This window comes from Corvus moneduloides, chromosome 2 (assembly GCF_009650955.1).
Source record: "Corvus moneduloides isolate bCorMon1 chromosome 2, bCorMon1.pri, whole genome shotgun sequence".
Lineage (NCBI taxonomy): Eukaryota > Metazoa > Chordata > Aves > Passeriformes > Corvidae > Corvus > Corvus moneduloides.
Genome location: NC_045477.1, coordinates 106,886,820 through 106,908,584, shown reverse-complemented (window position 1 = coordinate 106,908,584; position 21,765 = coordinate 106,886,820). Strand labels below are relative to the sequence as shown.

The window sequence follows — 21,765 nt, the reverse complement described above, 5'->3', positions numbered from 1 at the left end:
AATTTCTGCTTTTTCAGAGAGAATCCTTAGAGAGCTTTTAGACTTTTATAAATAAATGGTCCATGGCAGTTACTTAATTCTAAAATAGGAAACAGCAAATCTGTGGAGAAGATGATCACCCAAACTGGAAAATAATTGACAGTAGTATTCTATGGGATTTTAGGAGTTTTAAGAAATTTAAACTGGTATTTGCTGGAATGTTTGGATACTGTGCTGTAGTTTAGTAAAGAGAGTAGAGAACAGGACTTTTCAAGCTGGTTACTCATATCAGTATGTAACTGCACGGATCAGCTGTTGATGATTTCTGCTTTGATCTTATACATGATGGTGGTCATCTTTTTAAAAACAGAATTATGTCAGTCAGAGTAATGGAGCACTGAGTAGTCTGAAATCTGCAAGTGGCTTTGTTGGCAGCTGATTCAGTCCTAGTGGGCTGAGTGCTTTAGATGGGTGGGCAGTGATGGGGTTTGCTTGGAGCTAGGATATCTCTGGGGGAAAAGGCAGATGTAATATTTGCACATTCTTTCAGTAACTGAAAATGTAACCCTCTTTTTTAATGAACAGGGAAAGTCTGTCTTTTTGGTTTCCTTGCCAAGTTGAAAGCTCTCAGTGCCACTGGTAGTAGTGTTGCAGTTGTCAGCTTTTTCTTTAAAATGTTTGTACTAAGTTGGTTTCTAAAACAGAGTAGATGTTAATACAAACATCCCGTTTGTAGGTGTCTGGGTTTGTTTACTGATGAACTTGTGATTGATTGATCAGATCAAATCTAGCAAGTCCTGACAAATCCTGCAGAGAAATGATGGAAGAGTCAATAAAACGATTAGTTCCTTAAGTTTGGGTTGAGTCCTTGTCAGTTTGTGCTGCTGCATTTTTTTTCACAGCTGTATTCAGCAGGGATTAGTATTCATCAGTACCTGTCACTGTATTCCCTGCTCCTGTCAACTTTCTCTCTACACATCTCTTGTGTGCTGAGTGTTTAGAGCCTCTTTTCAGGGTTCAGTTAATCTCCAGGGTCGTGGCATCTCTGGATGCTTTGATCAGCACTTACATGTGTAGTAATTTATTTCAGCATTGATAAATCTTTTGCTCACCAGTCAAGGGCAGGGTAAAAAGACAAAAAAACCCAGACCCCAAACTTGTAAAAACATGCTTCCAAAGCTGTTCAGCAATGAGTTGTTCAAATCAAGTAATGTTCGTCTCCCTCCCCAACTCCTGAAAAACCAGGCCTGCAAACAAAACCCAACCAGACACCCCCCACACCCCCTCTTCCCCTGCCAAGGTAACCAGAGTAGATGTATTTCTCAAAATGGCATTGCAAGACATGAGGCAAAACAAAGATAAAATGTAATGGTCCTGGGGTGATTACTAAAATGATAGGTGTGGGGCTTTCAGGGCCTTGGCTGCTCTATGTTGTGTCAGGGCTTGAAAGGTTTTCTCATTAGCTTTTATATGTTTTCTAACAGCAATGAAACAATCCAAGCAGTAGATATCTGAAAGAAGATTTCTATTCATGAATAGTTGAAGTCACTATTCATTAGTAACATGATTTAATACTGATCAAATTGCTTTATATCTAGAATGTGCTTTGTATGGTGTTACAGTGATTCATTCTTAATTTCATGTTTGCTGGCTGGTATAATACATGTTCTCTGTAAAATCCCTGTAGTGTTGTCAGTTGAGGTTTGGGTAAAAAAGACCTAATTGATGCCTTGTCTATTCTTACATCCTCCCTACTGATATTTTTTGTTGCTTGTGGTGCCTGTTCTGTGTTGTTCTCTACCCTTCAAAGAATTAATGCATAGGAAGAGCTGATTTATTCTGTGCCAGGAAGCATAAGCTCTTTGAAGAATCTATTCAGTTGCACAGTTATTCAAAATGACCACTATTTGAAAGCTCACCTTTTTCTGATCAAATAAATTCTGTATAATATGGCAAAATATTTCATTAATAGGAGTTGCTTTTCTGATTCTCGTTACTTCCTTTGGGGTGTAGAGCAGCAGTGCCACTTTGGTTTCAAAAGCTTCTTGGACAGACTTTGTTGCAGAGAAACTCAAGTAATACGTAAACATTGAGGGCTGTGCTGTTGTAGTTGCTGGAGTTCATCTGAGCCACACAGCCAAAGTAGTTCCAAGGTGTTACTTCATAAGTAGCTCCTTTTGTCACCTGACTACAAAAGTTAATATGTCAAACCTTGTCCATTTTTTGCTATAAATCTAAAAGTATTGGGAAAGATGGAGAGCTGAAAACACATACACACACACACACACACTTGGTGTTGAAACTCACCTGAATCTTCCTTATGAGGCCATTTTGCAGGGCTTGCAGCCCCACGTTGGTGTCTGACCCAGAGGATGACAGAAGGCTTCAGCAGAACAGATGCTCTGTTTCTGATACCCTCTTTTTTTGGTGGCCATTACTTCAGGAAAAAAGTGAAATTAAATGAAAGGAAATAAAATAAATTCAGTAAATTTCATACTTTTAAAATAATAAGGATTCAATTAGTGGGTTTTCTTATATTTTTTGAATTTGTGGAAGGGTGGGTAGCTCAGTGTCTTGCCACAGTCCTCACCTTTGTGATTTGAGTGGTAATTGAAGGATTTGTAATATCCCATTGGTTTGATCACAACTCCTGCTCATAGCATTTTATAATGAGTATATAGCTTATAAATAACATTTTGAAGGTATAAGCTTGTACAGAGATAATTACACAGCTGAAATTCTTTGGCACAAGGCCAAAGGTTAAGCACTTTCCACCATCCCTCCTATATTGAATAACTTCACTTTATGAAGTGTATCATCAGAAATTGTTTTCATTACTCACAGAGGGCAAATTAAGGTTAATAAAAATCCATTCTAGATTACCCATATATGTGAATATTTGTATTTTTAGAACTTTTCTTTGTCAATTACATTCCTCACTGACCGTGTATATGTGAATACAAGTATGTAGGTCAAAGCTTCGGCTCATTTTTCTACAAGTTTGAATTGTTTTACCTCTCTTGGATGGGTTTCCTCTAAACTGGGTTGTGAGACCCTGCAGGATTTTTCAAACTGAGCAAAACTAAGTGCACTTCTTCCACTAAGCTGTGGTTTCTCATGTACCCTGAATCCCACCAGCCTGGGTTTCACTTGACCCACGTAGCAGCCATTTGACCCATCTGCTTCAGTCCTCAAACCCAGTATTTGTATATCCTTGTCTTTAAGTTTTATGTTAAAAGCATATTCTTCATACAAGGCAACCCAGTATTCCGTGAACTCTTCAGCAAGCTGAGAAACCCTTTAGTAGAGGTGAATGCAGGGGGGGAATTGTTTTCCATTTCCTGTGATAAATTAGTTACATCTCTAATCTGAAATAGCACACACATACTGGAGTCACCTCTTCTCATACTCTGCTTTTACAACATTACAGTCTCTCTACAAGTGTCCTCTTTCCTCTTCGCTCTGCTGCTGCCTGTCCTTTCCCTCTTCCCACTTCCCAAGAAGGAGATTGTCTTCTCACTTGATAACACAGCTGTTTGGGCCTCTTAGCATAAGAAAGAGCAATATAAGAAATGGCAGAATTTACAGGAATATTTGCTCAGGATAATCTTTCAGCCTCTAACACTGTGAGGTTCAGGGACTTTGTTTTTCCAGAGATGGTGTCTTTATCACTTGGTGGATTTTTTTGGTCTGTGAATTTGAATTTTTAAAAATCTGTGGACTCCTAGCACAAAGAATAGCTTTGGGCAGAGTTATCCTACTGGTAACATTTGGGTATTATATTTAAAAGGAAGGGGTTTTTTTCTACCCCAAAAATTAAAATAAGAAATTAGTAAGTTGCTTTTGTTAACCTTAACATTAATTGAAAAAGTTTGTCACCAATTGGTTAACAATGTCAGTCTATTACACTGCCAGTACTGAAGAACAAAGCATTAGAAAAACCAAAGAGAAATAATAATTGGGAATTGGAGGTAAAATACATAAAGTTCCACTTACACATCTGTGCAGCTTGCAAGGCAAGCTTGTTTTAGGGATTTTTTATTTGTTGAATGAAACAGTGTCTATACAACTTTTCTCTACAGGTTATTGACATGCCAGAACACAATCCTGGAGATATGGGAGGAACAATGAGACTGGGGAAGAGGAGGACAGTTTTCAAAACTGAAAATTCTGTTTTAAGTAAGTTATTTTTCTGCTCTTATGACTTGCCTTTTGGATAGGAACTTTGTAACCTGGAAAATCAAAAATGCTATAACCTAAAGCAAACAGTTGGGTGACAGCTTCCCTGAGCTCATTCATTCTGATCCTGTTATTTACATTTATTGAGAATTGGAATGTAAAAAAGAAATGAGAGACATCCGTAACTCCCAGTGAAACTGTCAGTTAGGGTCTAATGCTTTTTTAAAAACAATGAGTAAAATGTTGAGAAAACTGAAATGCATTTCATGGCAGTTTAATTCATTATATTCTTGGGAAGGTCAGAGCACTTTCTTCCTATTTTCTAGCCTGGCCTTGGAAGCAGTCTTGTTTTGGAAAGCAAAGTATCTGTTGCAGGAAAGGCACATGATTTGCTGTAACAGGATGCTTCAGATAACAAAATAAAAAAACCCCAGAATATAGAACAAATTGTTTAATTTGATCTATGTGTATTTTAAAATTGAAGTAATACTTGTCTCCTATTAATCAGCCCTTTATACAGTAGTAATACAGGTGATGCTGCAATTGTGTCAAATGTAGTTTCTTGTCTATTGATTAAATATGTGCATATTTCTTTTATTGCCCTGCCCCTGATACTGAGCTGAGCTGTTCTCTATTTAGCTATGTTGAAGTTAAGGAATATATCCTTCTGAGTGTGTAAAAATGACATCTACTTCAGCAGGAGACCAAAGTGTAATAAATATGCACATTTAATGAAAAATCTGTGTTCCTAGAGATGGCCATAGTAGTGATCTAACGAACCTGGGTGATGCTTTGCTTACATGTGATACAGATGTGCATATCACAATGTCCAAGTTGTTCTGTGGCCTAAGCACTTCTTGGAAAAGTTAATAAAAATTAACATGTGTTGTAACTCTTGACCAATGTTATGAGCTGTTTAGGTCTGTTTAGATCTTTCTTTAGAAAGAGTCAAAAAGTTCTGGTAGTTCAATCAGGAAATCTGATTTCTTTTTGTTATGCTCTACAACTTGAATGGAAATAATACTTTTGAAAAAAAGTATTATCCCATAAGTAATTTGTCTTAAAATTAAGACATACACCATTTTTTTTTTAAATGGCAGTACTATTATTCTGCAATTTTTGAAGATGTTCCTGGCAGTCTAGTTCTTGTACCAACCCCCTAGCAAGGTAGTAATCCTAATGATCTTAGGATAAATTGAGAGCAAAGTTTGAGCCATGATGATAAGTGAGAGATATGATTAAGATCTGGTTTACTGCCTACCTCTGACTTGCTCCTTGTTGCTGTGAAATTTGGAATGTTCAAGATTACGCACAGAGGACTGCAAGAGTCATTTGGGTAATGAGATCAGGAAAACAGAGAAAAGCAATATTCTCTGTTTGTTCTTTGGAGGTATTATGCCAGGTGCCATGCATAATCTATTAAAATGGAACAGATGCTAAGGCTTCCTTCCCTGAATCTTTTGTGTGCAACTGTTGTAAAACCCTAAAGGGATTTTACATTGCTGGTTCACTCAGACATTTTTTTATTTCTTTGAGCTTTACAATTTAAATTAGTTAAAGCCTATTTAGATTCTAGTCTGCCTAAGATATTTCGAGTCAAGGAATGTTGAATATGGATCCTGAATAAACTCAGGTAACAGTAAATGAAAAGAGACTGGTCATCACTCAGGAAAAACTGAAAAGTGCAGTGAGATGAATAATGTCTTGTTATGTTTAACATGTGCTAAATGTGACTTTTTTGAGGTTTAAATTACAAGAAATAATTGTAGTAACTATTAAAGCAACACATTGGCATTAATTTCTCTTTTGTTGTATATTCAGAGAAACTTTATGGTGATGAAATGTTTGTAGAGGAGCGACACAGGCATCGATATGAGGTAAGCACTGCTAATGTACTTTGTGCTCAAAAGTAAAGCTTGACATATTGTGTTTCCCTTGGTAGGCAGAAAAAAAGCTAGTGGGAGATTTCTTACATAAACATAAACCAAAATTTAGTAGTGGTTAGAAAGTATAATTTAGATTGAAAGAAACCTCTCTCAATAAGTCTTTTGGTCCAACTCCTTGTTTGGAGCTGAGCCATCTGTAAAATTAGATCACTCAGGATTTTGTTCCATCTAATTTTGAATCTCTTTGAAGAGAGAATCCACAGCATCTTTTGACAATTCGTTCCGACGCTTAACCACTTCATTGTGAACCTTTTCCCTTGTATCTAATAGGAGACTTCCTTGAGTGTTTCTCTTTTGGTCTCAGTCATATGCTATGCATTTCTGAGCAGAGTTTCTTTATACTATAGATAGCTGAAGTCAGCCATGAGATCCACTCGTTGCTTTCCCTTTCCCAGGCTGAACAAATCCAGCTCATCCAGTCTCCTCTTATGTGGTCCAGCCCCTAACCATTGTGGTTGGGCCTCCTATGGACTCATGTCAATCTCTTTCTTGTGCTGAGGGGCCTGGCACCACCCAAGCTATTGCTGAGGTGTTCTTGCAGTTGTTCAGTAGAGGGGAATAATGTTGTATGCAGTTTTTGTGGGAGAGAAGATGCAGTATCTAGAAAAATGGTCTTGGAAAGCAGTGTTAGAGATTACCTGGCTTGGCCTCCTGGGAAATATTTGAAAAGTAAAGGCTTGTAATGCTTAAATGTGCTGGCCAGTTTGGCTTATTTAAAGGCACAGATTATGTTTGGGTAGTGCACATTCTTTTGTGGTCTAAATGTGGGGAGACTTCAGGCATCTGCAGCTCAGAGGCTGGTTCAGATCACTTGCTTCCTGCCATCCAACTCCTTTGTATGGGACCACTCCTCTGTGTGCAAATATCTGAGAAAAGGTGCCTGAATACTTTCAAAATATTGTCATTCAAGGAGACAGGCAAGAGGTGGACTTCTGGAGTTATCTCTGAGGTAGCTCAAAAGGGGTCTGACTCCATCAGTGTCTCCAAAGGGATGTGAACTATCAGATAGGTGCATGCTATAACTGATTCAGACAGTATTAACCTTCCTTAAAAGGGAGGAAAGTGTGATGGTGGTAAACCTGCGCAAAGTTTGGCTGTTAACTGAGTGGGTAGAACATCATCAAGGAAATGAGACAGCTCACTGCAGAGCTCCTCAGTTTGAAGGAAGAGCTGAATCACAGCTTTTGTCATAAACCACTGAAATGCAGTGTTTGAAGGGGAGGTCAGTCTACACCTACATCTAGTGGGCCATTTAAAAAAGGGGGAATGCAGGCTGCTTGGATTCAGGTGGGCAGCAAGCAGAAAGGACCCTGGCTTTAATTTTTGAATGTTGCATAGTAACTTTTACTGATTAATATCTTTATTTAATAAACATGCCCACTTTTACAAATTTATGCCAGAGTTGTTAAAACAGGAAAGGAAAATTTCCCAACCCTTACCCAATTCTTTTCATTCTTGTATGCATGTAAAAAAACATTACAATTAACTGCTACTGTTTGTTAAATCCAAAAATAAACAGAACGACAATTATTATTGCTTTCAATGTTTCAGGTGAACCCTGAGTTGACTCACTGCTTTGAAGAGAAAGGTTTGAAATTTGTTGGCCATGATACAGAAGGGAACAGGATGGAAATTATTGAACTGGAGAGTGAGTGTCTTACTTGTTTGTAATACTTATTCATCTGTTAAAACTGTATAAACTATAGGTTGTTAAACAACATGTAGGCACAATATTTAGCTGTCATAACAGAGTATATTACCTAGAGAGTCTGTGAAATCTTCATTCTTGCAGTAGAGACCTTCAAAACTTGACTAGACAAAGCTGTCAGCAACCTGATTTAACTTTGAATTTGTCCCTGCTTTGAGCTGGAGGTAGGGAATAGAGACCTCCCAACGTGCCATCCAATCATTTTGTCTCTTTCAGTTACCCTCTGGTTAGAATCATATAAATGAAAGTATGAAAGTCAGATAGAAAGCAAGCTCCTTTCTTTCACAGAAGTGAAAGAAGAAGAAGATTCAGAGAGATGAGTATTTGATACGTTGGAAGTACTACTTTACCAAGTAAGACTTGATGTCTTCTCTAAAAGGTTCTGAAATAAAAAAAGAGTTACACTGCATATGTTTGTTGAATGGTACACAGAGTAGCTTTTCAAAACTATCTTTTTGATTTTGATTGGATGTTTGATTAACTCCTTAGTGTTAAGTCACTGTTGGCTAGATAATTATCAGGCACCTGAAGATGCAGACTACAAGTTTTTTTTATTCCCCTTTCTTATGTGACCCCTAATTGCCATTGGTCAAGATAAATTCCATGCACAGAAACATAAAATCATAATCAGAATACATTATTAGCCTATGGAGTGCTACTTGTGGCATGATGCACCTGAGAATTCATTTAGTACATTCCATGGTATGTTGAAGAACAGTGCTGTGATTTTGAACCAGGGTTGGAATATGGACACTGACATATAATGTCAAGGAACTGTGCCACAGAGAGTAATCTGAGAGCAAAGGATAGATGCGAATTCGTGAACTACTAATTGTCATGGATGTTCTTGGATTAGTTTGTTCCTGACAGATTATCTCTGTTACACGTGCTGGTGTTGGGAGGTTATTTTGTCTGCCCTGCATGAAAAAACTTCTGTAGAGAGCACTGAGAAATCAATCAGGCAGAAATTTTAAATTGCACGTTACTGTGGAAGAAAGAAAAGCAGCAGTAAAATCTGAAATCATTTCACAATGGGCTGCAAGGAGATGGGTTACTAAAGAAAAACAATCATCATAGGGAGTAGAGTGGGTTGGAGTAGAAGCATAGAAATAACAGTACACCAGCTAGCTTAGGCCATACTTTTAAGCAAAATATCCCCACAGGAAATATTTGGTGCTTTGTTGTTGAAGTTATGGGATAAATCTAGGATCCAGGTTCTCTTTAATATACAGCAGCAGAGAGAACAGTATATTAGACCATACCATTACCTTCCTAGAAGAAAACCCCTGATTTCTTCTCATCACTTACTCTGTACTGCAGAGTATTTCCTTGAATGTTGGGAATTATTTTGGAAACTGTTGAACAAGAATCTGCAGTTAGTGCCAGGGCATTGGACAAAACTAGAAGTGGTTAATGTTAGCTCCTTTAAAACAGAGAAGGAACAGGTTCCCAGCATGAAAGAGTACAAAAACTTTCTTCCTCCTCTATTCTTTTGAAGAAGACAGAAAGGAAGCAGAAGCAGTAGTAAAAAGGTGCTTTGCATGAGAAATAGGTGAAGATGTAAGAGTGGATGAAGCAGCATATTGTTCTGAATAGACATGCCTAAATAGATACTGGGAATCGAAATAAATAAGTGTAAACTTTGTGACTTTTCCACTTGTGCCCCCTTCCTCCCACCCTTACATGTTGGTACAGGTTTATTTTTCAGTTTTTATGAATCACAGGATGATTTTTCCTTAGTTTGACCTACTAACCTTCTGCCTCTATTGTCAGTTGCTTTTTGTGGAAAGAAGTTTGCTGCTGCCTCACCCTTAAATTGACATGTGCTGCTCTGGCTTCTGGACACCTGCCTGAAATCTTCAATAAGGTTTTTTCCTGAAAGTTTTTCTACTATCTTCTTCCTAAATTGTGTAATTTTCCTTCATGTCTGTCTTGTAGATCACCCATATTTTGTGGGAGTTCAGTTCCACCCAGAATTTTCCTCAAGACCTATGAAGCCTTCACCTCCGTACCTTGGACTGTTGCTAGCAGCAACTGGGACACTGAATGCATACCTGCAGCGTGGATGTAAATTGTCTCCAAGGTAATCTTTCTTTGTTGCTTGCCTGCAGTTTGACAGTCACATTTTTGGAGGGACTATCCCATCCTTCAGTTCAGAAGCCCAGAAGAGGAAAAGGATGTATTGATTTGCTTGCTGCTGTGTGTGCCTGTCATAAACCCAGGTGTAAAGTAACCTGTAAGCAGGAAGTACAGTTCCTCACTTCTTCCTTTTCAGAGGTTATTAGGGCTAAAGCCAGAACCCCACATTACAATCAGAAAAAAAGTAAAAAACCTTTAGTAAATTCAAATGAAGATAGCAGCCTCCTGTGTTAACTTCCATGGCTTCATAGGGAAAGAGATTTGCTAGAGGATCAAGCAATGAAGTGAAATTCTTACCTAGTTGTACTTGAATGATGATAGCAATAACAAAGAAAACACTGATTTTATTTTGCAGTAGCTAAATAATAAATACTGTCTTTCAGAGACAGGCCTTAAATAAAACAGTTGGGATACCTTTAGACTTACAGGGTTTGGATCTCAGTCAGAACTGGATGGTTCAGCCAAAACTCTGTCCTTGGTCTCTTAGACACAGAGGCTTTGGTTTATTGAATGTGGCAATGTGTTTTTTTTTTAGCCAGGGTTAACTAATTCTTGTTTATTTCAATGATATTAATAGCAGTTACAATTTCATTATAATAGCAATAATAAGTCAGAGGGAAGCCTTGGGCACAATAACAAAAAATGAAAAAAAAATCATAAAATGACTGAATAATAACATTGAACAGATCCAACTTTGGCATGTTGGCTTTTCCTCTAAACAAGACACCAAACTTATTAATGCTGTGGATTGGGCTTTTTTCTTTTTTTTTCCTGAGTCTTGTGTTTTATTAAAATGAGGTCCATTTGTTAAGAGAGAAATAGAAACTTTATTCAAGTTTGAGTAGTAATGGGAAAATAGCCAGGCCAGACCAATCTGTTTTGGTTCCTTACTCCTTTATTCACTCTGCCCAGTTGTGGAATGACGTACATACAAAGAGAATGAATTTCTGATCTGTGAACTATGGCTGGATTGAAACACTCCTGTTACCTTAGCCTGCCATTGTTAGTAGTGGTCAGAATGTTAGCTACCTTTTAAAATCTTTGCTGGTGCAATACACAGATCAAATTTTTGTGGTGCTTGGCAAGGTAGAGTCTTCCATCACAGTTATCTTCAGTCTTACCCTCTTGGTGGGCACTCTGGCTCACAATTCATCTTGCTTCATAGCTCCCAGTATACTTCCTTACACTGCTTTGTCTCATAAGTAAACCTATTTATTTCTCTGAGATATAGAAAAATTACTTTTTTTTAATGAGTGATCTGCATGTGTCCTGCTAATTTATATCCCTTAGCATTATAGCAACTATGCTATCTAACCTTGACCTAAAGTTTCAGCCATTACTGAATGTGCCCCACTTAGACTTACTTGAATTAACCATTCAAAATGTATACCCATCTCTTTTTTCTTCGTATTCGTAGAATAAACTTCTACCAAATCTTAAAACATTTAGCAAAGACAAAAATCCACACCCCAAAACTTAGTATCTAAAATGACAGATTTTGCTATTTACCTAGTTACACAGCAATCAAGCAAAACCCCTGTGGCTTGAGAAAGAGCACTGGAATAGGAAAGCATTTTGAGGCCAAAAGGAGAACATTTTGTAGGGAAGAATGTTCAGGAGGGAGTCAGTGCTAGTTACAGCACACCCAGTCATACTAACATACCCACCTGCTGAGTGGAAAGATTGCCAGTGTAAACCCTTAAACCCCGGAATGCTGATGATTTCATTGAGTTGTAAAGCTAAGGCATGTCATAACAAGGCTGAAAGAAATCTGAGGAGAGGATTTTCTGCACACCTCAGCCAGCACTGCCCACATGAGTTGTGGTTGTGCTGTTGACTAGAGCAAAGGAAGCTGCAAGAGAATTTGTGGAGACCAGCAAGTTGAGCAGATTACCTATGCAAGGCTACCATAAACACTAAAAAGAGAGTGAATGATGAAGTCCTGAGACAAAAGGAAATAGGTATTTCAGCATGAGTGTCTTAACAGGAAACTATTACTCCAGAACATTTAACAGCCCCATAATTAGGGTGCAATTTTAGAATATTTGACACCTGGACAGAAGCCCTAGCTTGTAAGCAAAGCTAATAATAAATTTAAAGATGCATTACAACTTCCAGGAGAGTGCCCTAAATAAATGAAAGTGAATAAACCCTCTTAAATTTTTGTGAGGCCTAGTCTGGTACAGATACAGGCCTACATAGGCATGAGCATACCTAGTTTGAGACTGGAATGCATTCTCTGGGGTAAATTTAGTTCCCAGAAACTTGGGTGTATATAGAGGCAGTCAAGAACTGACCAAAAGGATCAGAGTAACTTGATGATTAATTGTTAATTATTTACCTGAAGTGGTAGTTGGGCACCCAAGTTGTCTTTGTGGTTTCAGCCTCTTGTGCTTTATGGCACGAGTGCCCAACCATCAAACAATGCTGCGCACTTCATTTCCTTGTGAATGGTTTTAGATCATGACCTTTTCCAAACCTTTCCATGGAAATACTGAAGTCACCATTTCATAGAGAAGTGAGTAAGATGGTGGGAGGCTGCTAGTTTACATTTGCATTTTCAAGGACAGAGAAAAAACCACATGAGACTTGAAGTGTACAATACCCAAAAATACACTGCTTTATAAGAGAAAACAAAAGGTTTTAACAGGAAACTAGTGGATGAAGAGGAGAACTTCACATGTAATGTTGTTGGCTTTTACTGAGACTTACATAGTTTCATTTGAAAAAATCAATAAAAACTGACTTATCTTTGGGAACAGTGTAATGTGGGTTGCAAAACCACTGGTGTACAATAAAGCCATGTTGCTTGTTTTGGTTTGGTTTGTTTTTTTTTCCTTATCCAGTTTAGCATCAGCAGGCTTTGTTTCTTCTTTGTCTAAAACCAGCACCTTTATTAATGGCCTGCAAGAGTAAGTCAGAGTGCATTAATTATATTTTCAAATAATGTCATTTGAATTAGAGCTGAAAGCGCTATTCAGAACAAAGAAATAACAAAAAAATATGTAGGGAATTTAGTCATCTCTGCTGAATATAATGACATCTTTGGAGGAAGAGGATAAGCTAAAGATAAATAATTTAAACACAAATGTCCAGTACATGGGAGGAAATGTAGGAAGTGAGAGGTGTTCCTAGGCAAGTAAGCGTGGGCAGCTCTGACTGCTGCCAGAAGAAACTTTCGCAAAGCATTAGTGAATATGCTAATGTGAGGCACCAATCCAATGCCATCTAGTCACAGAGGACTCTTGAGTTCTGGGCAGGTTATTAATGAAAGATGACATATGAGCTGTGTTCAGAGACAAGGAACAAAAGTGGCCAGAGGACAGAAGGAGTGGTGCATTAAATAAAACACCAAAAAACTCAGAAAATTTGCCCATATGGTGCTTACTGCATTATCATGGTCCAGCTAATCTCCCAGATCAGCTGTGGAGGAAAGCACCTATGAACAGAACAGAAAACAACCCGTGTGAAATGTTCTGGTGCCTGATGTCCCCTGTATGTTGTCCCCAGTCAAGAACACATTTGGCACAGCATCATGCTTCTGGCATTGGCCAAATCCAGACATATGATTGAAGGAAATGTGATTTGAAGATTGTCAAGAGAGCAGCAAGGGAAGGGCTGCTCCACAAAAGAAGGCAATCCAGGAGCCGGGGGTGTGAGCTGTCCTGGTAGGGATGGCATCCTCACCAGCAGGAGTCAGTAACACAATCACCACAGAAGGCAAGTGCTCTGGCTCCAGTGACCTTCCAGTGGTGCAGGTCCCAGGTGAGGGCACCAAAGACCCTGTTGGGGCAACGAAGACCCTGTTACCCTCCGAGCTCTTACAGAAAACTGTGGAAAAGTTTTAAAGGAAATCCTTTCTGAGCCATACCGGTACTTAGTAATGGTTAGTTATGTCAGCTAACTTTGTCATTTAAATGTTAGATGTTTACAGTGAAAACCCTTCTGAGCTACTCACCTCAAGTCTTTTTAGACTCACCTCAAGTCTTTTTAGACTCACCTCAAGTCACTTAGTTGTTAAGTGAAAATGCACTTTAAAGAAGCAAATAGCTCATTATAACTGTTCTGTGGGTCAGTTATGCATTACATGCTGCAAGTGCCTGTTTCTCTCCAGTGATTGTAGGGAGCTGCTGGTGCCTATCCCAGATGAAGATGTTATCCTAAGTCCAGTTATGTGAGTGCAGGTGGCTGGCAGGTCAGAACTGGGGAGTCTTGGGTATGTGGTGAGGGACTCCCAAATGAAATGATGTTTTATGGAAGCATATGATTGTATCATCATGACCATCATAATAAATGATATATATAATTTTTATGACCATAAATTATATCTATGATTTTTATGACCACATAATGATCATAAAAATACACACCAAGGGTATGGGTGACTGCAGTTGTAACAATTGCACAATCAAGTATGCATTTATTCAAAATAATGTTTTAACGATTTAATAATTCAGCTTTTGGGGAGAAATAAATGATAGTAATTTACAGATTTCCTTTCAGTGAGTCCTCAAAAGCTAAACAACTTAAACAACTGCAGCCTGCACTAAATTTATCTCTACTTCATGTATTTTTAATTTGCACTGAGGAAGAAATGCACTTTGCTTGGCTCCTTGCAGGGCATAGCATTACTGAATAATTGTTTAAATTCCTTATGTTTCTGGAAAAGGAGTTATTTGTCAATTTTACATTAAAAATGAATGAAAGAAAAGCTCCCCTGAAACTGCCAAATGCTTTGTTTCTAAAGAATATTGATCTGGATTTTCCAAGTGAAAAACAGAATGTTCAAAGAGTACCCATTTTACAGGAGCAAAGTGACCAAAATTCTTTATCTTAAAAACTAAAGTGACTGATTAGATGCAGTGACACTGCATAGAGTTTTGTTATTTTTTTTTATCCTTGGCCACTTCTTTATACTCCAGATCCCACCAAAAAAAAAAAAACCAACCCAAAAAAACAAAACAAAAAAAACCCCACCAAAAAAACCAACCCATTTGGGTTAGGTTTTAGGACTGGTGGCCTCAAATATGCTCAGCAGCTTCTTTTTGTTGGAGTCCACTGTTGTAAGAATTGTCACAAATAAAATGAAGTGGGTGTCAGGCTCCTGCCGAAGATAATTTATTTGAACACAAACTGAGAGAAAACTTGCTGAAGCAAATGTAAGTATATTTCTTCAGTAGTTGGCTCAGTGTGAAAAAGAATTTCATAAAGGGAAGCTGGGTCTATTTGATTTCTCACCCCTACCACTTTCACAGCAAGCAGATTTAAAGGTTACTTAATATTACCAACTGTGAGCATGAAGCATCGATTTGGGTTTTGTGTTTAGTATCTGTATACAACTCATTGTAATTTGGAACAAAGTACACATTTTTATTCCAAAGAGAAAAGATGGCTTGTTTATGGTTAATGCCACCTGCCGTTTTCCTTCAGATTACGTGACTTTAATATGTTTGACATCAGAATAAATCTTAGAAACTTGACACCAGTGCTGGTTTGAAGCTGTAACACACAGATGTAGGTATGCCAAGTTTCACAAGTCCCTCTTTGATTTCAAGTCCACTGGCAGCTTAACTCTTGAAGTTCTGGTTTCCTTGGGGTCCAAGTTGTTATTTTTAAGATGATGCCACAGGTTCTGGGTGTGCTTAGAGATATCATTCAAGCAGCTGAAACTGAGAGACTGACAGCTACCTGAGTCTGAAGCCCAAGGGCTGATCCTAACCTGGGTATTTCCCCTACCTTTCTTGCCCTGTGGCCTGCTTGTGAGACTTACACCCCATAGAGCAGCCCTAAAGTAGGGGAGACTGTGAGGTACTACTGCAGAAGTCAAGAATGTGATGATGACAGCTCTTCTCTGGGATGTGGTGTCAGATCTTGTACAGAAATTGGGCAGTGTAGGAACAGGAGCAAAATTGTCACCAGCTGAGTAAGTGTTTCAGCCTCTGTGCTAGTGGCCAAGTGAGCCTCAGCTTCGGCAAACTGAAAACAGGCTTAGGAAGTTGGGGTGGTAAGTCAGTGAAATCACAGAGGAATCCAGGCTGTATGACTGCTTCTGTGGGCAAATCCTCTAAAACCTGTGTCATTGAGTGGGGGAGGACCTGTGATGAGAGTGCTGGGTGGGGATCAGCGCCTTACTGCCTCCAGGAGATGAAGCTTGGCAGTTCTCCACTCACCTCACTGGTCCATGGGCACTTTTACTTGAACATCTGATTCCCATACTGTGTTGTATACAGAGCTCTGGCATGTTTTTGGGCTGCTATTGCCAGTGGACAGCAGAGCTAATTAAAAAAGAGAAGTTCTCTGAAGACTTTGGACTTAAATCAGGGCTGTCATAAGATTATGCAGTTCTCTACAATTGGTTTTACTCTCTGTTCTGTGGACAGTATTTGCTATTTTGCTGTGATGTGAAAATGCAAAACTGTTTTAATAATACTGAATTTTTGTTCCCTGTTTCCATGGATACTTTCAGAAAAAAGTAAGTAGAACATTGGTGATGTTGTGTTTGTCTGTGTGCATCTGGCCTGCTTGATCATACTGTTAACAACACTTTCCTCACTTGAACTGTGTAATTGATCACCAGCTGGTGAAATGATCAAATTGAGCATTTCACACTAGCCTGATATGACACACTCTTTATAAGAACCACATCAACAGTGTGTGTGGCATGCAGAGAAAGGGCAGAGTGCTGTAGACAAAGTCTTAATGTTAGGACAGCCAGAATATCTGTGTTGTTTTACACAAATTTGGTACAGTGACTTGCTGTAACTGTGGGAGACTTTCCTAACAGAAGTAGAAATTAAACAAGGTGACTGTTGGTGCCATTTCTCCTGTCCCACTCTGTTTAAGTGTCTGGTTTTTTACCTATTCTTTCTTTGGTTTTCCTTTTCTCTCAAAGAAGAGGGGGTGAAATTCAGGCTACCAAGCAGTGCTCAGTAACAAGCACCAGAGAAGCTGAGTGCAGTTTGTTCACTGTTCCACAGTGCAGTCTCGATCAAAGATCTCCAGCTGTGGGGCTGCATGGCTCCCTTGAAGCACTACCCAGCAGGCAGTCACTGGGATCCACTGATAAGGCTCTGTCTGCGTGGGTCATGTGCTTGATGTCTCAGTAGGAGATCCCCAGAGATGGAGAACTCGACATGAGTGGGCTCCTGTTGTCTGGAGGATGAAGGGGTGTGTGGTGAAAGGGAGATGTGACAAGACAGATGTGCGGTAGAGTTGGTACCCAAGGCTGTCACAATGTTCCCACACAAATGAGGTCTGAGATCCCCACCTGTACTGTGCTAATAACCATGTGCTCTGAAGGGTCACAGGACTGACCAGAATTACTGTTGCTCAAATGTATTTGTCAGTTTCCTGGGCTCCCTTTGCTGGCTTCTCATCTGGGGAAATTCAAGTATCTGGGAAGCAGACTGTAGAAGTTTAGTATAGTAGGAAGGGGTTGAGGCTGGAGGCACTTCTGAAGTGCACTTGGGTTTAAGATAAACTTGGAGATCCAATAAACACCATACTGACTGAAAATGTGGTTTGTGGGCACTTCTTTCTCTCAGTCACTGTGGTGTTCCTGTTCTTCACAGTTTCCTTGTTCTCGCTGCTTACAAAACAATCACTTGCATGGCAGTTTGGTCTGTGAAAACCAGTCTGCTTCTTGCAGGACACAGCAAAAAGGAATAAAACCTCTAGAAAAGCTGTCAGGATATTGCTTGGTGCAATGAAAATTATTTGAATTCTGACTAGAAGATCAAGAATTATAATTTAAGTGTAAATTGAAGAATTCTGAGCTAGTAAAGTTGTCTTAACTTTTTTTTTGTTAAAACAATGATTTTCTTTACCATAAGGGAGAAATTCCTTTTATTTTAGCTCTGAATACCTGTTATTCTCTATGTTGTTAACCACAATCATAGACACACAGTACCAGCAAAATGGAGAACGAAAGTACAGGAGCCAAGCAAAAAGAAATTGAACATACTATTTATTAGGTAGAACATTCTTTCGCATCAGGTCTTAAACTCCAAACTTCACCCCATTCCTTTAGAGGAAGGTGTTCTAAAATACCGTACTTCAAGCATGAGCTTAAAGAAGTTTTCTGGAAATGGGTTGCATTTGAGGAAAGTGTTTTTCATATGCATAATGGGTTGGAGGGCTTGTAATAAAATATTTGGTTTAGATCCTTCTGAATTCTTATTGGTTCCAACAGTGACAGCTACAGTGACCTAAGCGATGACAGCTCTCCAGAAAAAGAGTTTCCTTATTCTGACACAAGCTGAAACGATTGTATGAGAGCACAGAAATGGATGATGCTATTGAGGTAAGCTGAAATGTTTTGGTACTCCTTTATGACACTGATTTATTCTAGACTTAAAACAGGAGATAAAGTTGACTTAATTCTTGTAATTTTGTTTAAAGTCCCATCTGAGAGCTTATGTCTTCTTTCTTGTCTGTAGCATTTAATTGTTTTTGTTTCTGCTGCTTAAATCTGCAATTGAGATGCTAAAATCTGCTAAGTGTTTTGGGTACATCTTATGTGTAGGATGCTGTACAAAACCAAGATGTGTTAGAGTTTGAAGATACATTAAAAATACATTTTTAAATTATGGGGGGGGACGGGGACAGTTCATGTCTTCAGTTTACAAGTTGGATTCACTTCAAGTACACTATATAGAGATGACTTTGAATTTTGCATTAATATTCACCTGTAATTACATCTGATGCATTGATACCACAAAGATATCCCAACATAAACGCTTGGTTTTAATCTGCAGTGATAGAGATACAAACAAGTTTTATAAAATTGTAGCTTTGTTTGCCATAGGCTTTGCCAGAGTGGTGTTGGATTGGTTGTTTATTCACCTGTAAGCATGGTAGTAATACATTTCCTTTCAATTTGGAGGTTGTATTTCCTGTGAGACACCTGATCTCTGCAGGATCTGGACTTGAAACTTAGTCTTACTTTATTTTTCCTATGCAGATTCGTCAGAGCTGGGGCTGGTATGGCACTCATTCAGCTTCTCAGTATTTCTGAGCACTTCTGTAAGGAGGGCACAGCTTTCCCCTCTGATTATGTTTCACATGGTGTAGATGCTAAGCAGCTGTGCCAAGCAGACAATTAAGGCTACATATGAATGATGCATTTCTGCCTGATGGTCTCCTGATCAAAGTAGTGGCATGAGATACTAGAAATTGGAGTTCAGTCCTTAGATGCAGCATGGGTTTCTTCTGTGATTTTCAATTGAATTTTTTCGCTCTCATGTACCATGTGTTACAGATAATTATCCATCCCCAAACTATGAGAGTGAAGAACAGAATGTTAAATGAGTTAATGACCTGGTACATGTACATACAGTACTGATGCCTGTCCCAAAATAACCAATAAATAAGTAGACAAAATGTTCCTTTTCACTCTTTCCTGGATCCTTCCCATGTCCAAATATCACAATGGTTCTGTTTCTTGAGAGCAACACAAGGTACAGGATAGTCCCTCTGGAAAAGCCCTTGCTTCCCTCAATGGAATTTATGAATGGTAGTTCTCTGTTTACAGTCTCAGAGTGACTTGCTCATTGCTTGGGTGAATGTACTGTTGTGATGCTTTTAAATGGTTATCAGTAGCCAAGCTGATTTTGTTGGAACACGTCACTAGTGGATACCAATTGTATTCAACAGAATTACTCTAGAAAGGATTAAATAACTAAATCCAGATATAAAAGAATGATAGAAGCATTGTCTCATTTATTTTTATCTCGTGATTAATTCTACCCATTAATCAGAGCTGGATACACATGTAGACTGCATTTAGCTTCATGGTTTTGCTTTTTGCTGTTTGATCCAGATGAAATGCAACTACTTGTGCTATTTACATAGGACTACTTTGAAATCAGTCAACAAATTTGAGTGAAAATTACAGAAGCATGAAATAAACTGAGTTACAGATGAAATAGTTTTAATAATTGATTTTTTTTTGCATTGATTTTTCCTTCCTCTCCCTCTTTTTATGTTACAGAAACTTGGGAACAGGACAATGTTGAATAGACAAAAGTAGAAGAGTAAGCTGCTTGCAGTCCTCATACTGTTTCTTTGTCTACTGTTTTCAATAATTCTCATTACAGATGACAGTTTTACTGTTCTGTAGCAAAAACTGTTCTGTATAAATGCTGTTTCTCTTCAAAAATTACCAAACGGTTGTGCACCTTAGCTGTTAATCATCATTCATCTTGTCCTGTATTTCAGAGTGATCTCAGGTGAATATGTATCAATTCTCTGGTTCGCAGCTGTTCTTGATTTGAAGGAAAATTTGACTGGTTTCAGTTTGCCTTAGAACAGGAAGACAAAATGCATTAGTTCTTGGGAATGAGGGGGAATGCACTAAAACATTTAAGGGAAGATTGTCGTATTCTTGAGCAGTAGAAAACTGTTTCAGGTTTTTTCCCTATTAAGCTTGTATATAAATTGTTTACTTTATTTGCTGTTCAATATGTACAAATGAAAAATGGTTGCTGTATTTCAGCTCTTTGTGATTATAATAATTAATGTTGGATACAAAATTTTTCACTTCGTTTTGATAAGCAATTTCATTTCATATAAATTCATTTGCTCTATTTCTCCTGGAAGCCTGATAATACTGAACGTAATTCTGACCTACAAAAATTACAGAAGTGATAATAGAAGGTGGTTTTGTATTTGTGTTTTGTAAGAGAGAAAGTAAATACGTTCATATGTTAAACTCTAGTTTGAACACTTGTGTGAAAGTCGTAGAAGAACCAGTCATAAACTTGGGGTGTTATCTGGGCTCCAGCTGTGCCACACTTAGTTAATTGCAGTAAATATGTATGAAGCAAATTAAGTAAGGTTCACCCTTGTTTTCCTGCATCCTGTGACCACTCCATCGTCGTGGCACTTATTCCCCTGTAGATTGGAATGATGTATTTTAATTTAGAAATCACAGGTTATTCCACTGCATCACAACTGCAGGCAGCCCTGCAAACCAGGGCTGGAGCCTGAGCCACTGGGACAGAAGAGTAAGGTGAGAGGTGCTGTTCTAGGTGTAAGGCTGGATCCCATCAGCAGTGGGGCATCATCAAACGTGTCACATCAGCTGAACTGATGGGCTCCAGATGCTTGGAACATACTTTACAGAAAAATTCTGAATTTTGACCATTGTGTTTCATTTTGGTTTTGGGCAAAGTGGCTTCTTTAATTCATCAAAAGTCAGTATCTGCACAAAAATGAAAAGCACCATGTTCATTATTACAGCTTTGTAAAACAGCGAGTTTGAGGGCTGTGCATTGCTCTCGAAAATCTCAGGTTACACAGTAAATTTGTCTCTTCACTAAAAGAAGCTTTAATGGTAATGAAACAAAATGTATTTTTATGGCAGCACTTTCCTCAAGTAGTTCGTGAATATGTGCCTTAGAAGTACTGACAGCAGAATTGGTGTCACTGTATGTCTTCCCCCATGAGAGACACTGGCCACTGCTTTGTGAAAAGTGAAGGATTTCCTAAGATTGTCTGTAATGTGCAAATGTATTTTCAAAACATTTTCAATAAATGGTGTTATTCGGAAGTGTTTGGGTATCTACTAAAGAATCATGGTGCCATTTGTGAACTGTGGTGTTAAGGAGAGAATTCATCATTTAATCATGTCCCAGTTTTATTGTCTGTGAGAAAGTGAGTATCTCCAGTCAAGTATTGCATCTCAGCAGCATGGGTTCCTGTTTCACTGTCAGTTTTACAGGTGGGGTCCTTTAGCACCTGCCTAACGTACTTAGCATGTCCTACCCTGGAGCTGAGGTTTCTTTTTGTTTGAATATCGCTTTTGCTACCTTT

At 38.5% G+C, this 21,765-nt stretch overlaps 1 protein-coding gene across 2 annotated transcripts in view; it reads left to right on the top strand.

Annotated features, from left to right (window-relative positions):
• CTPS2 (CTP synthase 2) overlaps window positions 1-21,517 on the top strand; it is a 61,668-nt gene extending 40,151 nt beyond the window's left edge. The window contains exons 14-20 of one of the 2 annotated variants that reach the window (XM_032100715.1): window positions 4,062-4,158; window positions 5,980-6,035; window positions 7,656-7,752; window positions 9,751-9,895; window positions 16,418-16,423; window positions 18,143-18,253; window positions 19,943-21,517. In XM_032100715.1, the coding sequence (XP_031956606.1) occupies window positions 4,062-4,158; window positions 5,980-6,035; window positions 7,656-7,752; window positions 9,751-9,895; window positions 16,418-16,423; window positions 18,143-18,212 (471 nt within the window). In that variant the 3' untranslated portion in view covers window positions 18,213-18,253; window positions 19,943-21,517. The remainder of the gene's footprint in view (window positions 1-4,061; window positions 4,159-5,979; window positions 6,036-7,655; window positions 7,753-9,750; window positions 9,896-16,417; window positions 16,424-18,142; window positions 18,254-19,942) is intronic. The other variant, XM_032100714.1, reaches the window with a different exon arrangement.
• Window positions 21,518-21,765: the final 248 nt, after the last annotated feature.